The 16,448-nt window shown below is 35.9% G+C and overlaps 1 protein-coding gene across 5 annotated transcripts in view; it reads right to left on the reverse strand.

The window, feature by feature from the left end:
• Positions 1–224: 224 nt before the first annotated feature.
• The window catches only part of CCNT2 (cyclin T2), a 38,180-nt gene continuing 21,956 nt past the window's right edge, over positions 225–16,448 (reverse strand). The window contains exons 5-10 of one of the 5 annotated variants that reach the window (XM_008976382.6): positions 14,584–14,646; positions 11,108–11,153; positions 9,351–9,514; positions 4,536–4,606; positions 2,865–4,014; positions 225–2,763 (exon numbers count right to left, since the gene is read on the reverse strand). In XM_008976382.6, coding sequence (XP_008974630.1) covers positions 2,696–2,763; positions 2,865–4,014; positions 4,536–4,606; positions 9,351–9,514; positions 11,108–11,153; positions 14,584–14,646 — 1,562 coding nt within the window. In that variant the 3' untranslated portion in view covers positions 225–2,695. Of the gene's footprint in view, positions 4,015–4,535; positions 4,607–9,350; positions 9,515–11,107; positions 11,154–11,270; positions 11,467–14,583; positions 14,647–16,448 lie in introns of those variants that run through there. The other 4 variants (XM_055108547.1, XM_034954095.2, XM_055108548.2 and 1 more) reach the window with 4 other exon arrangements.

Consider the following 16,448-nt stretch of genomic DNA (forward strand, 5'->3'; position numbering starts at 1 on the left):
CCACTCATCAGAGTCTTTCTTTGGTAGAGCCTAATGGGACCAGGCAGATGAACTGTTATGCAAATGAGATGGATAAAGCAAATTCATGATAGTATGAATTATAAGGGTTTTTGTTTAATGGAAATACAACTTAAAAAGGATTTCCATATTTATCCCCATCATTATTTTGGAAGCTTAATACCCTGTTCAGGGGTTGAAGAGTTTGAATAGCTCACACAATCCTGTAAAAATGACAACTGGCTGCCCTTTAATAAATAAAGTCATTGTAAAGAATTACATTTACAGAGTGAAAAGTGAATACATAGCATTTCAAATTCAATTTTGGAAGTACTAATAAGTACTGACCCATAACAATATACACTAGCTATCTTTTTAACTGTCCATCATTAGCACCAATGAAGATTCAATAAAATTACCTTTATTCCCACATCTCAAAACAATTCTGCAAATTCTTAGTGAAGTTTAACTATAGTCACAGACCTTAAATATTCACATTGTTTTCTATGTCTACTGAAAATAAGTTCACTACTTTTCTGGATATTCTTTACAAAATCTTATTAAAATTCCTGGTATTATCACCCCCAATTATACAGTAGCACAACCACCTTATGTAGTTTTTACATGATAGCTCTGTAGAGGTTTCACATCTAAATTACCAAGAAAGCCCTTCCCTCCCTCATCTTGCACTCAGCTTAATTCTATACTAGTCCTTGGATTATGTACCACTGTAAAAGTATAACTGTATCAAAATTACCATGTTTATGGATACAATATTATGCCATACAGAGCAACAAAGTTACATATAATGACAAAGATTACTGAAGTTATGCAAGACAAGAACAAATGTTAGGACATGCTACCTAGGCACAGTCCCTACAAAGAGGCTCCTAAGTACCCCAAGTTCAAATAACATTGACAAAATAATGAACAATTATCTTTAAAAATTATAAAGCTACTGGCAAATTAGGTAATTGCTAAATAAAGGTAGAGCATGAGATTAAACTCTAATATTTACAACTGCAACATACTTAATTACAATTGTGCACGTATCAGTGGCTTTGTAACAAAAATACAGAGAAAAAATTAAGTTTTCAGTTCAACGAGAGGTTGAATCCAATCAATCTCAAATATACTCAACAACTCAAAAGATTTACCACAGAATAAATTCAAGATTAGCTGATAAACAAGAGCCATATTACTGGTGTTTAAGACAAAATCTGTAACAAGTTAAAATATAATGCTTGATCAGAAGTCAGATGACTGTGCAAACTTTACCTCAACAGAAATATACTGAGATGTGCAAACAAATGTAAAACCTCCACTACTGGTTTGCCTGGGAGGCTGACCTTTTCTTTCTTACAGAGCTTCCTGATAACCATAAACTATAAATACAGGTACAATGCACAGTCAGTAATCTTTTCTTTTTTATTTATTGTTAGAATATAAAAGAATTGAGAGCATAGGTTTAATTTCATTTTTATAAGGAAGACTACATTTACCTGAAAAAGAAATATGGCATCACACACAAACACGCTTCAGGGAAGGAGTATATTTAAGAATATGGTGTCATTCTGAATGCTAAAGGAAAAGTGATCCCTGTTTACTATTAAAATATGTAGTGTAAAATTCTTTAAGGAAACAACTCACTAAATCTCTACTAGGTAAGTTATTGTGAATTTAGTTTTCAAATCACAGTAATCCACATAACCATTATTAACAGCTCTGTTTCATAGAACTGCAACAAGCCAACAAACATTTAAATGCACTTCACATCAAGAGTATGTAAACTTTATTTTCTCCTCTTCAAGCCTTCAGAAAGTTAGGGGCTATTTCAGCAGCCAATCTGGTCAGAACCTCTGAAGGCAAAATTTCAGTGCCTCACAGTGTATATGACCATCTGTGGCACTGCATACACATCTGGTAGTGAAGTGTCCCCTATCAGTGGCTTCCAGTAAGGCCTAGAGTTTAAGGTTAACATAAAAAAGTGCCACCTTTGTTTTAGATTAGTGATGGACTCTGACAAGATAAAATAAAGTTATTCTGTATATTGTTATACTTACAAGCAGCTCCAATCCTGAGTATTTATGGTAATATCTAAACATACAAAAATGTATGTACATTTTTCTCCACTTTCTTGTAAACAGTTGTCAGTATACTGTTTTATCCCTTTATCATTGAAACATGCAAATCATACATACAAGTATAAATACACAAAAGAAAACAATTTACACTCATTCAAAAGCCAAGCAACAAAAAATAGCTACAGTATTCAAATCATAAATAATGAATGCTTGAGGCATCTTATATTCCTAGAAGCAGCCAGCCATTCATCCTAATGTTCTTAGCTGCAATTGTAGAAATACTGAGTTTTGCACCTTCCATGCTTTTACAGTATTTATAACACTATCATATGTGGAGATAAAGACTTGTTTACTATAATCTCTTCTTTTCAGAATGAAGAATAAAGCAGCACTTACAAATACTGAAGCAGTGGCAGCAACAGCAGGGGTTACCACTGCTAGATCAGAAGGAATTTTTCCATTCTAACAATTTTTAAATTAAAAAAGTAAAGGAAAAATTGACCTAAACAAATTATTACATGTTCATTCCTTGGGCACTTAACAGCGAGTCCAGCATGTCGAATGTGTCTTTGTAGTCCATATGCTGGCTGCTTGTACTGTACTCGTGATTGGCATCAGGACCGTTGGTCTCCACTGGCTTCTTGTCCAGTTTCACGAGGGTGCTGAGATGTCCGTAGCCCACCTGGTATGTGACAGGGGGAGGAGGGGGTAAGGGATGGTTAAAAACAGAGTTGTGAGAGGATATATACTGCTTAACAGAGGAGGAAGAACTAGATGAACTACCTGAACTTTTGGAACTTTTGCTCATTTTGGAGTGGTGGTTGTGAGATGCATCATTGACATGCAGCCTCTTCCTTGAAGAGCTGGAGCTAGAGGAAATGCCATCACTGCTCAGGCCAACAGGACTCCTCAGAACAGTGGGTGGTATTCCGTCGGCACTGTGTTTACTGCCACCGCTGCTGCTGCCACTATGCGAGTGGGAATGCTTGTGGCTGCTGGTGTGGTGGCGGCTTGAAGGATGCTCCTTGTGCTTCTCCTTATGGTCTCTGCTAATATGTGGGCTTGAATGTTTGCTCTTCCCACTGCCTTCATCAGAAGAGCTGTGTCTTTCTGAAGAAGAAACTTTTATTTTCATTTTCAGTTCTTCTTTACTGGCGCTTTTATCAGTGGGTGGTATTGGAATCCGTAATTTCAGTGACCCACTCTTTTCCTTTTTATCTGCCATGTATTTTTCAGTATTTGCGATAGGTATTTTCATTTTAATGGGAGAAGTAACAGAACTGCTGCTGGCTGCCTGTGACTGCCCTTGTTTGTGCTGCTGTTCTACCTGGGCAGCTATATAATGATCCCTTACATCGAGATCAAGAGTTTCTAGTTTACGCTTTTCTCTATATTTATCTAAAGACATTTTCTGAGGAATTATTCCTGGAGTAGCGGAAATTGGCCCATGGTGTTTACTGCTCCCTGCTTTATGAGTATATTCTTGCTTAACAGAAGAATGATCTGAAATTTTGTCAGGTCTGTGATGTAATCCTGAATGCAGTGATATAGAAGGTCCCTGCTGGAAGTTGATGTTGTACTGGCTACCAGACAAAGATGTCTCCTGTTTCTGTGAATATAGCTGTTCTGTCCTTGCTGAGTCTTGATGTTGAGGCCATTCCTGGTGTGATGATAAACCGTATGAAGTACTTGGCATTCCTGTTGCTAGCATTGACAAATTATCAGATGTATGGCTGTCTTGAACAGAAATATTTCCTGAATTTAGAGGTACCGGCGCAGGGAATGCTGATGTAGATGGTTTCTGAAAACTTGGGTTTGTAGGCACACCAGTGACACTATCTACTAAAATGGAATTCTGGACCAAAGATGAACCAAGAAGTGGTGTCTCTGATACCTGTCCATCTACTTTTGGTTTCCTAGCTGCCTGATTAGCCTATTAAAACAAAACACAGAAGAAGCAGTGATATAGCAAAATAATTTAATGCAAATTTCTTGTCTTATAAAAGTTATATATTAAAAACATTATATATTAAACATATGAAAATAAAATGACCTGGGGTTCAAGATTTTATGTTGTCAGTAAATAAATGCCTTAGAGGCATAAAAGAAGGCTATAAAAAATTGAAAACACCAATTTTAGAATCAGATACAAGTTAAATCCTAGCCCAGCACTTCAGAAAGTAATTTAACTTGTCTAGGCTTCAGTTTCCCCATTTGTAAAATGAAGAGGATACTTTTGTCATAATCACTGCAAAAAATTTTTTAAAAGTATAATGTACTTTAGCAAAGTCCACTGGACTCAGTAGTTGAATATGTGAGTATATGTAACTTGAGATACGTTGAATTATTCAGGAATACTGCAAAGATTATTTAACCACAAAAATTCAAACTGGTTAGCTATGTAAATGTTACATAAAAGACTGAAATTCTGTTAAACCCTGTCAATTCTCTTACCCTCCAGTTTCGAATCTTCTTCAACCTATTAGGCGTTTTCTCCAATATTTGTAGAAACTCATGTGTTAGCTCTAAAAATAAAATTTAAATTTGAAACTTAGAAGATGCCTTTAGGATTTAAATTTCTCTTAAGTGGGCAGTATTAAAAAGGAATGCTAGGAATTCATCTACTTCACTTTTACCCTCCTATTAAATCCTCAGCATACACAGAAGTACACACAACTCTCAACCGGCATTTTCAAAGCTGAATCCTTTTGTAACGATTACTTTCCCTCTTGATTTTACTTGCTTAATTAGAATCTCTAGAAAATCTAGTAGCATTAAAAATAATCACCCCCCAATTAAAAAAAAATCTTCATTAGGCAAACACCACAATAATTTTTGTCACAGGCAAGATCTATCAAAAGATTCTTTAAAATTAGTGGACAAAAGTTTGAGGAAAAAGGTTATTTGTATAATCCCAACGTATCTTCCCCATGAAATGTATTAATTACAAAGAGAAAAAAAATAGTGACTTTAAAGTGCAGAAACCACTTTAAGGATACCACTGTAACCAAGTGATCACGGTTGTCATGACCAGTTATAAGACGTATCAACATAATGTACCCCTTGATATGATGCACCAAGCAAGACCCAATTTACTTCTATGGTATTCTTACTCAAAATGGATAACTTCGACATAATAATGAGAAATCATCAGACAAACCCCAACTAAGGAACACTGTATAAAATGACCATTATTCTTCTAAGTGTCAGTGTTATGAAAGACAAGGAAAGATTGAAGAACTGTCACAGAATGGAGAAGACTTGAAGGGACATGTCAACTAAATGGAACATGGGATCCTAGAATAGGGAAAAATATGGAATACTGAATAACATTTGTGGTTTAGTTAACAGTATTGTACCAATGTTAACTTCCTAGTTTTGATAATCATATATTGTTATGTAAGATGTTAGTACCAGGAGAAGCTAAAGGGTATACAGGGAACTATGCAATATTTTGCATTTCTTTCTTTTTTTTTTTTGTTAAATAACAGAGACAGGGTCTCGCTATGTTGACCAGGCTGGTCTCAAACTCCTGGCCTCAAGTGATCCTCCTATCTTGGCCTCCCAAAGTGCTGGAATTACAGGTGTGAGCCACCACGCCCAGACTTTTTTTTTTAAAGGGGAAAATTCCTCCAAATATACTTCCTAGCTATCAACACTATTAATATATTAGCAAACTATCTTCATTGTAAATTTCTACCAACTTTCTTAAAATTCTGATTACAATCAAATGACCCACTTTTCCAAAGTAGTGTGGTTTTGATGAACTAATAATGTCATTAATAGTTACCAGCCACTCTCAAATATTCATCAGTCAAATACATTAGAATATTATATAATATTAATAATGCCAATTCCACCTCAATACTGGGGGAACCTCTATTAATAGAGACTACAGGTTCATTTTGTAATAGCAAGCTTTTTTGTAAACTATTCTAAGCCAATGTTAAGATCGACACTTCAGACAAGCTATAATTTAACCATTAATCTTTCAAGATGTAATTTCCTTGACAATGTCATGACTAGTCCCTGCTAAAGTCTCATGAGCTTTTTCATCCAGTTTGGATGAAACAAACCCTAATGCCCAGACCTTTACTTCCTCATTTGAAAAAAAAAGAAAAAAAAAAAGACTATTTTTCTACTTTTGGGTCCAACATTAACAAAACTGTTTTGACTCAATTTCTGTTAACAACTTGGTTGTAAAACATTAAATACACTTCAAGTTCTGGTCCAAAATCTCGTACACAAAATGTAAGCTTTGTTTTTCTTAAGTATCCTACTGTATTAAATTTTATAGCAGAACAACAAAAGAATCTGTTAAATAATCCATTAACATAATTAATTAGCTATATGCACAAAAATCACAGTATGTACCTAAAATAGAGGCCCTTCTCTCTCAAAGCTACTGTCTAAGCCAATGTTCTTTTCTGGAACACAGTCATTAAGTGAATTATTTCAGTAAGTAATAAGAATAGTAGTATCACTTCACTCTACAATTCAGATAAATCTTCATGTCTTTTTTTTCCCCCCCAGACAGGGTTTCCTCTGTTGCCCAGGCTGGAGAGCAGTAGCATTATCACAGCTCACTACAACCTTGACGTCTCAGGCTCAGGTGATCCTCCCACCTTAGCCTCCACAGTAGTTGGGTCTATAGGAGTGCGCCACCATGCCCGGTTTGTGTGTATTTTTAGTAGAAACGTGGTTTTGCCTTGTTGCTCAGGCTGGGCTCAAACTCCTGTGCTCAAGATATGTGAATGACTGCACCCGGCCACACCTTCATGTCTTAAATTTTGAATTGCCTTTTTGTGACTGACACAGAAAAAAAAGCTGCTGCAAAACATGGTGAAAGTCTTAACATATCAGTTCTCCAAGATTCCTATTCAATTGCTCTCCAAATTAACAAACTTTACTTTTCAGAATGGAAATGAGGTAGCTCCTCCTGTGTCAAAAAACCCCACATAAACCACAACCTAACCTCTGACCTAAAGTCAGGATAAAAGGCAGATTACTTTTCTGTGATCTTTTTACTTCAGCACCAGGTATATAAACTATTTCTATTACGATTATGCCTACTGGCTGGGTGTGGTGGTTCACGCCTGTAATCCTAACACTTTGAGGCCAAGGTGGGTGGATCATGAGGTCAGGAGTTCAAGACCAGCCTGGCCAACATGGTGAAAACCCTATCTCTACTAAAAATACAAAAATTAGCCAGGCGTGGTGGTGGGCACCTGTAATCCCAGCTACTCAGGAGGCTGAGGCAGAGAACTGCTTGAACCCGGGAGGCGGAGGGTGCAGCAAGCCGAGATTGCGCCACCGCACTCTATAGCCTGGGCGACTGAGACTCTGTCCCCCACCCACCCCCCCCAAAAAAAAATTTTGCCTACCTAATCTTAATCTAGTGACTATTAAACTAAAACAATGACCTAGATAACCTGATTTTTCAAGCTATAGAACAGATAAGCCCTCACTGAGTTTTAGATGTCATTTCAACTCATTGAAGACTTCCTTTCCTCTGGATAAACTCTGAAAAAGCCTCTAACAATTTAAGAAAAACATTATAATCATGCAGCAATAATACAGCATGAGATATATATTCTGGGATAATTTTTTCCAGGTGGAAAACAAAATAGAAAAGGATGAAACAAAGAAGCATATTTCACAAATAAGAACAGGCAAACTATGGATAATTGGCCAAATATGGCTGGCCACCTATTTTTGTCAACAAAAGTTTTACTGGAACACAGTCACACCCAATCAGTTACAAATTGCCTACGGCTGCTTTCTGGCTGCAATGGTATAGTTGTATAGTTGCAACAGAGACCTTATAGTTCACAAACTCTAAAATAGTGTTACTCTTTGCAGACCCCTATCTTAAAGAAACATCAGGTGGGGCACGGAGGCTCAAACCTGTAATCCCAGCCCTTTGGGAGGCTAAGACAGGTGGACTGCAAAACCCCATCTCTACTAAAAATACAAAAATTAGCTGGGCGTGGTGGCATGCGCCTGTGGTCCCAGCTCCTCAGGAGGCTGAGGCAGGAGAATCGCTTGAACCTGGGAGGCAGAGGTTGCAGTGAGCCCAGGTTGCACCACTGCGCTCCAGCTTGGGGGGCAGAGTGAGTATCTGTCTCAAAAAACAAAACAACACAAAACAAGGCCAGGCACAGTGGCTCAAGCCTGTGATCCCAGCACTTTGGGAGGGCAAGGTGGGCAGATCATCTGAGGTGAGGAGTTTGAGACCAGCCTGGCCAACATGGTGAAACCCCATCTCTACTAAAAACACAAAAACTAGTTGGGTGTGGTGGCTCGTGCCTGCAGTCCCAGCGACTTGGGAGGCTGAGGCAGGAGAATTGCTTGAACTTGGGAGGTGGAGGTTGCGGTGAGCCAAGATTGCACCACTGCCCTCCAGCCTTGGCGACAGAGTGAGACTGACTCAAAAAAAAAAAAAAAGTGTTATCTATTTTCTTGCTGAAATCTACAGTACGTGGTTAAAATGCCCTAATCCCAAGAATCTCCCATTTCTGGCCAGCTTCTTTTACTTCTCAACCAGAAGAATTTCTCATCAAAACATCCCCAAAATTCCACGTTCCTAATTAACAGAACACACACCCACAATTTCTCCTTGTGTATTCATATTTAACAATGTAAGGCAACAATGGTAATACAGAGCAAGAAACACAATCCCTTGAAAATCCCTTTCGTTTACTGCTTCACAGTTAACACTCAACTTTCAGTATACACATTTAAAACTCAACAGAATTAGTATACTTTAAATCACTATTCTTATCTTGTCAGCTTATGGAATTCTAAACCTTACTTATTTATTTTTTAAGTCCTGAAAAAGCTTTAGATATTCGGTGGTAGTTAATATATACCCAGGCTGGAGCAGAGCAGTGCCTTCAAGGCTTACCGCAGCCCTGACTTCCCGTGCTCAAGTGATCATCCCGCCTCAGCCTCCCAAGTAGCTGAGACTATAGGCACGCACCACCACACCCAGTTAATTTTTAACTTTTTTTTTTGTAGAGACAGGGTCTATGTTGCCCAGCCTGGTCTTGAACTCCTGGGCTCAAGTGATCCTCCTGCCTCAGCCTCCTACAGTGCTGGGATTACAGGTATGAGCACAGCTTCCAGACTCTTTTTTTTTCTTTAGGCTGATGAATTGTTGTTTTCATTCTGTTCATTTGATAGTGTACTGACACTTTCTATTGTCAATTCAGACAACTGCCAACTTAGATAATTCCAAACTGTTAAAAATTTATTTTCTCTACTTACCATCTAATAATTCTAGAGTAACTGTAGGATCCACATATTCCCACCAATGCTTTCCATCAGTTGATACAGGGATCTCCCAATTGGACCATTTGCAAGCCAAATGAATGCATACACATGCTATCACTGTTGGTTTGTACTGAAGACAGAAGGTTGTAAGATGCAGACTGTTGCAGAGCAGGTTTGAAAATGGAGAGCCATAAAAATTCAAGTATGTAAAACAAAGAAAAACATTTACCAGTAAGATTAGAGCAAAATTTAAACTCTATCTTTAAGTCTAGAGTATAAAACCTTATTTTATTAAATTAAAAGCTAAGTTATAAAATTCTAGTACTAAAAAATCTACATAAAATGAACATTTCCCCTCACTCACTCCCGAGTATATTACTACTAATATATTAATATTTAAAATTTTGTTTTTACATCTAAAATTGAAGTATTTTATAAAAGGAGAGGAGGATAGTATATTTGCAATAATCACTATATAGATAACACTGTAAATTTTCTGTGGTATTTTTCTTTTGTAATGTCATGGTAAATATGTAAATGGAAAGATAAAAACTATTTGTAAAATTGACAAAGTAATTTCAATCTCACAATAATCAGGGATTATCCCAACTGAAGTGGCTTAATAGGCATTTGCTTTCTTTAGTGAAGCAGAGAATTAAACACATATCTATGTAAATCTATGCCTTGTTTTTCAGCAAAGCCACAAAGGAAACTTACCTTTTGCCAAACAGCTTCAAGGCTCAATGTTATTAAATACTGCAAAAATACTACCTTTCTCCTTCCACTATATGCCAAATATTGGGCATGAAATATGTGTCACAGCTAGCCTTTTCTAATCAAAGTTTCAAATTTAAGTCTTTTTATGTTGCTGTTCAGAATTACTGGGGATAGAGGTTAAATACCAACAACAAATATTTGAGAAAATATAGCAGTATTTGCCAATGTGAAATTGTAAATAAAACTTATCAGTGTCACAAGAAATTAGGGACCATACAAAGCTGGTTTGGTCCCTTCTCCCCAATGATCCACTCAAAAAGACAAATTTAAATCATTAATAAATCTAGAACAGAATTATATATTAAAGGCTCCTTAAGACTATTCTTCCAGTTCAGTTTCAATGATGGAAATGTTATCTGTTCAGCCATAAACACATACCATTTTTTACTCTATATAAACTGAAAAGGAAGGTTTTTTTGTTTAAAAAAAAAAAAAAAAGGAAAAATTGTGTTTATGCAAATCCAGGCATGGATAGGACTTGACTACTTTTAACTTGCTACTAGTGGGTATTATCTGAAAAAAAATTTCAAATTACATAAATTTTATTTATTAAAAAAACTTTAATGAGTATTTTAAAGTTAAGACTGGATCAACGTGAAATTTTAAAAATTGTCATTTAACTATAATTGTAAACTGGAAATAGCTTTATACTTACCAAGTTGCTCGAATTTCTACGTTAAGTTTAGCTCTTTGTAATCTTTAGCTGCTATTCAGGCTACCAATTTTAGACTTATGCACTCACAAATCGAGAATATGTCATCAGAAAGCACCACTACACTTCACATTGTGCATTTAACCCCTCTGTGCCCAAAGTCCCTTGTACAATACACCGCAAAGCAAACAGGAAGGTACCACCACAGTAGATGGTCCAGTCTCCTGTCGCAACAAGGGTAAGAGACACATTGAGGGGGCCCTGCATTAAAGGAAGCTATAGTGTGCTACAACAGTGCAACAAAGAGGGTCAGGATAACAACCTGTTGGTAGCCATGAAATAGGATGTCTGTGCCAAATCCTTGCTTGCTGTAAGAAAAAAAAAAAACGAAGACAATACTATCAGCTTTAACGTGCTACAATCAAAAAGTTCTCAACACAACAAAAACTTCAAAGATTTGTACACAAAAAGTAAATTTTACTTACTACTTACAAATATCACAAGAGCGCCATCATTTTCTATACTACTGAAAATCTTCAACAACATTCACTCAAATGTTTCTTGCTATCCCCCAAAGATCTGAGAAACAAGCCGATTTGCTTTTAGCTAGCCAGTTACAAGGGCTAAACTTGTTACTAAGTTAAGCATCTAGTCAGCTAAAAGTTGCAATAAAGCATTCTCCTGGATTTAAAAAAAAAAGAAGAAGAAGAAGAAAAGATTTTGAAGTCTAATACAAAATACAAAGAGTTGCCTGCCAGACTTAATCCTCAGTCATATTTAAGTTGGCTTAAATACTTCCATCAAAAACAAAACAAAACAAACCCCCACCCCACAAAACACAGAGCACAAACTGCTCAGTTTTTCATCATGCTATTAAGCATCAACAGAGAATAAACCTAGAAACAGCATACGGGTACAGATACAGGAGGCTCCACTGTATTTTAGTTCAAATTACAGAATCTAATTAAAGACTAACTTAGGAAAGATACAGGTATTCTAGGGAGGATCAGAATGCTTCAACACTGATACCCAACAGAAAGGCAATTTTTAATTAGCTTAAGACACTGAAAAGTTTTCCCTCCCCTTATTCTGCCTCTTAGTCTTCCCAACAGGGATGCTCTTGTTATAGTTTCCCTTTTTCCCAATTACATCCACAAGCACTGACATACCTTTCCCCTCTGCTCACCTAGGATCAGTTTATCTCAACTCCACCCCTCTAACCGTCCTCAAATTTCTTTCCCCCTCCCCTATTTTTTATTCATGGCACCTGTAATCCCTGCTGCCCCATGTGGATCATCAACATAAAGGTTTTACAAAAGGGATTGGGGTTTAGCAGAGTTGTGCTAAGGAAGAGTGTCAAAGCATCAGATGTCTTGGAGGCAGTGTGACTTTCCTGGTGGGGAGGGAAGGAGAAATCACAGAAGTGAAGGTCCCTGTAAAATGACATTAGCCAATTCTGCAGCAAAGTAGCATAATACCAACTTTCTCATCTCCAGAGGGGAGAAAAAGACTTCACAGAAATCAAATTTATTTTCCCCTCCCCCCCCCGAATAAAAATACGTAGAGAAGGAAAAAATAATAATTAAAAAATGCCATTAGCAGTTTTCACCTAGGCATGTATCTAAATTCAGTGATCCAGAAACAGTCACTGTGCAACAGAGAATAGAGGGGAAATGCTGTTAGCTAAAAGTTGTAAAAGAGCAAAGAAAACAAAAAGACACTAAAACATGAAAGAGTACTTTTAAAATGGAGTGAGATATATTCTATAGTTACCTGAAATGTTAGTCAGACAAAATGACATTAAACATATATATGGTTTGTACTCAAAGAATCAGTCACATTTTAATATTAACAACAACAAATAATCTGGTCTAAATATTTGTTTTGGATGACATATCAAATTTGTAGTTTTTGTAAATGTTTTAAAAGTTACTATTTCATTTTTCAAGTAAACTGACTTCATGTCTCTAGAATTTTTAGTTGTAGGAGAACTTGTACAAAAAATATTAATCTCTGATAAAGAATTTAAAGTTGACTCAAATTTCACAACAGTAACCTGAAAATCCAATTTCCTAAGTTAATATTCACAGTAATATTTTTAAACATATACTAGTACTTCCTTCAACTAATGTTTCTTCAATAGGCTCTTAATTTAAAGCAAATTATATGGCTACAATGCTTACAAAGTTTAGCTTAACCTTTTTCAAGTTTTTAGAAAAAACTAACCCTTTTTCCTTAATTCAACAACTACAACTAGTTATGCATATAATTCTATGCTATACTGTAATATTGAGATGAAAATGTGCTATAAAACACGCTGATATAACCACGAAGAACAGGAACCACAGTTAAATATGTTCTAGCTTACAAATGATAACGTGTGCTACTACAAAAAATACAAATTAGATTTTCAGATGTCTACTTCCTAATGACACTATCAGACAATTTTTAAAAAATTGTAGCCACTAACATAATAAATCACTAGGTATAAAATGAATTCAATTTAGAATGAATAAAATGTGAGAATACTTAGGTAAATACTAAAAACAAAAGATTTTCAAAAGTCGTACTCATTTTGTTTAGGATAAATCTAAAAAAACTTGGTAGTAAATGAATGAAACTGCAAAATTCTATTTTCAAAAAGGAAGTAACAGAAAATGGCACATTACAAGTCCCAAGTGGTTGCTATGAATACATTAACACTTGAAATGGAAACAGGAAAGTGGAAGTAAGAAGCAGAACAACATGCAACTGTGTAAAAAATATTTCTAGGGATACAACAGATATATAAGATTCATTTAGGAGTAGAAAATGCTGTATCAGATACTACCAGATACTTTACAAGCAGTAAAGCAATACTTTTAAAAAGTACTCCTGTTTATAAACAAGAGGCTTAACAGGCACATCACAAACTAAATGTATTATGCTCTATAATTATTTCTCCGTTACACACAAAAAGGAAACCACTTTTAGTAATGTCAAAGACCCTCGAAAAATACATTAAATCAATTTTAGATTGCCCAAATGAATATGGGCAAAACACTTCCCCCCCAAAAATAACTTTTTTTTTTGAGATAGGGTCTCACTCTTGTTGCCCAAGGTAGAGTGCAGGGGCATGATCTGGGCTCACTGCAACCTCCAACTACTGGGCTCAAGCCATCCTCCCACCTTGGCCTCCTGAATAGTTGAGACTACATGCGTGTACCACCACAACCAGCTAATTTTTGTGTTTTTTGTAGAGATGGGGTTTCACCATGTTGCCCAGGCTGGTCTCGAACTCCTGAGCTCAAGCGATGGGCCTGCCTTGGCCTCCCAAAGTGCTGGGATTACAGGTGGGAGCCACCGTACTGACAAATCTTTTAACAAAGGCAATTTTTATCTGAAAGGTCTGAGGTTGGCCTCAAAATTCTTCAACTGTTATCACTTTTCAAAAAGTCAAAGTTTGACACAAACCCAAAATTAATATTATTTTCTGAACCTATGCACTATTGGCCCACACTTGACTGAAATGGGACTAGCAAAGCTCAATGGGGGATGGATAGAGTCCTAATACTTGGAAGCCCTCTGGAGTTTTAGTGAAATGAGATTCTTATCTATGTTTAAAGGCAGCTAACATACCAGGTAGAATCACAAATAGAAGTAGATGTAGAACACTAAAAAGTAATGCTTAAAAAATGACATTTCTCCCTAATTTTAATGAAACCTAACAAAAGGCTAGAAAAACAAAATAGCACCCAAATCAATTACAGATAATAAAAAGCATTAATACTTATCTTAAAAGTTTCAAGGATCACCTACCTCTTACTAACTGGGTACATTTCACCACATCTGTGTGTGGGTGTTCAATGGTGATCTCAAAACCTGAAATGATAAGCACTTTTTTTTCCAATCATTTACCACTACAGTACTTGCCTGAGAAATGCCATAAACGTATAATATATTCTTCATTATTAAGAAAAATCCAAAGTTATAAGTTTCTCATCACTGACATTCTCATTACTTTTCCAATGACAAGATATAATTTTTCAAATACAATGTCTCAATTATGAAAATAAAGTTAAAAGACCAAGGGTAAATTTATTCAAAATTCTGAATTATAAATGATTTGGGATTATCTTAAAAACAAATTAAATTCCTGGCAAATACAACTGTTAAGCTGGTCCCACAATTTAAGGACGGAATTCAACTACGTAATATCTTTCTTAATATTCCAAAGCTTTCTTTCAGAAGACATGAAAAGTGCAGTTTTCATAAACATAACTGTTGGGCCACAGTGGTAGAAACGAGCTTTTAAATGATACGGCACTCTAGATCAAAGGGTTTCAACCAGTTACCTTATAACCATACTTCATTAATAATTAAAATCATATGACAAACCATAGAGGTCTCATGACTGCTTAAACTACTGTTTCTAATACCAAAGATGAAATGTTTAAAAGCTATCAACGTGCAATCAACCCTTAGGTGTGGCAGGGTTTCTGTTTTTATTAAAAGTGAAGATCACATTTGGTTGTCTTCAGAAGCAGTAAGTAAATAAAATCCTAACAAATGGGTAATCTAGATTTATAAAGTTGTTGTGTGGTCTATATATAGTTCTACTGTAATTAAATATGCAGAATACTTTAAAGCCATAGAGGCATATCTTCTAAATTCTAATGTTCCCCTTAAAATAACACTTTTCATTCTCTGTGCTTAAGAATATGTCATAAACAATATGGATATTACATTACGATTTTATATAACAATTAAATATTTTATAATGATTTATGATTTTTCATTTTCAATTTTTTACTTAAATGAAATTTATATAATTTTGTATAGTAAAACAATAACATGCTAAATCATCGGATTTGGAAGAAATAAGACCCTCACTTTTTTGGTATCTTTTTATTTTATAGAAACTTCAAATAATTTACAGTTGACCTCTGAACAACGCAGGGCCTAGGGGTGCCGATCACCATGCAGTCGAAAATCCAAGTACTCCCCTAAGACTTAACTATCGTTGATCAGAACCTGCTTACCGCTGAAGCCTTACTGGTAACATAAACAGTTAATCAACACATATTTTGTATATGTATCATATACTGTATTTTTACAACACAGTAAGCTAAAGAAACTATTAAGAAAATCATAAGGAAGAGAAAATGTATTTACTAGTATTAAGTGGAAGTGGATCATCATAAAGGTCTCCATATAGAGTAGGCTGAGGAAGAAGAGGGGTTGGTCTTACTGTCTCAGGTTGGAAGACACAAAAGAGGAGGCAGGACAGGCAGGCAACACCTGGTGTAACTTTACAGAAATACACCATAATTTCTGTCTTTCGCTGGCATTAAATTCTCTGGCTTTAGATCCTTCACCTTCCCTTTGCTTTAAGCTTCTCTCCAATCATATTAGAGTCCATAGGTATGCCTTTCTTACAGCAATCCTGCATTCACATAAAAGCTGCATTTTCAATATGAGATAAAGTGCAAGGTTTTTGTGCCTGCTGGTATAGCTGCAGCGATGACTTCACAAATGTCTTTTTCTTCTTTCACACTGAACCTTACACTGGATTCATTTATCTTGAAATGGGCAACTGTAGCTACAGACCTCAATCTACAGTACATATCAAACAATTCAACTTTTTTTGGTAACATCACAACTTTCATCTGCTTCTTGGGAGC

The sequence above is a fragment of the Pan paniscus genome, chromosome 13 (assembly GCF_029289425.2).
Source record: "Pan paniscus chromosome 13, NHGRI_mPanPan1-v2.0_pri, whole genome shotgun sequence".
Taxonomy (NCBI): Eukaryota; Metazoa; Chordata; class Mammalia; order Primates; family Hominidae; genus Pan; species Pan paniscus.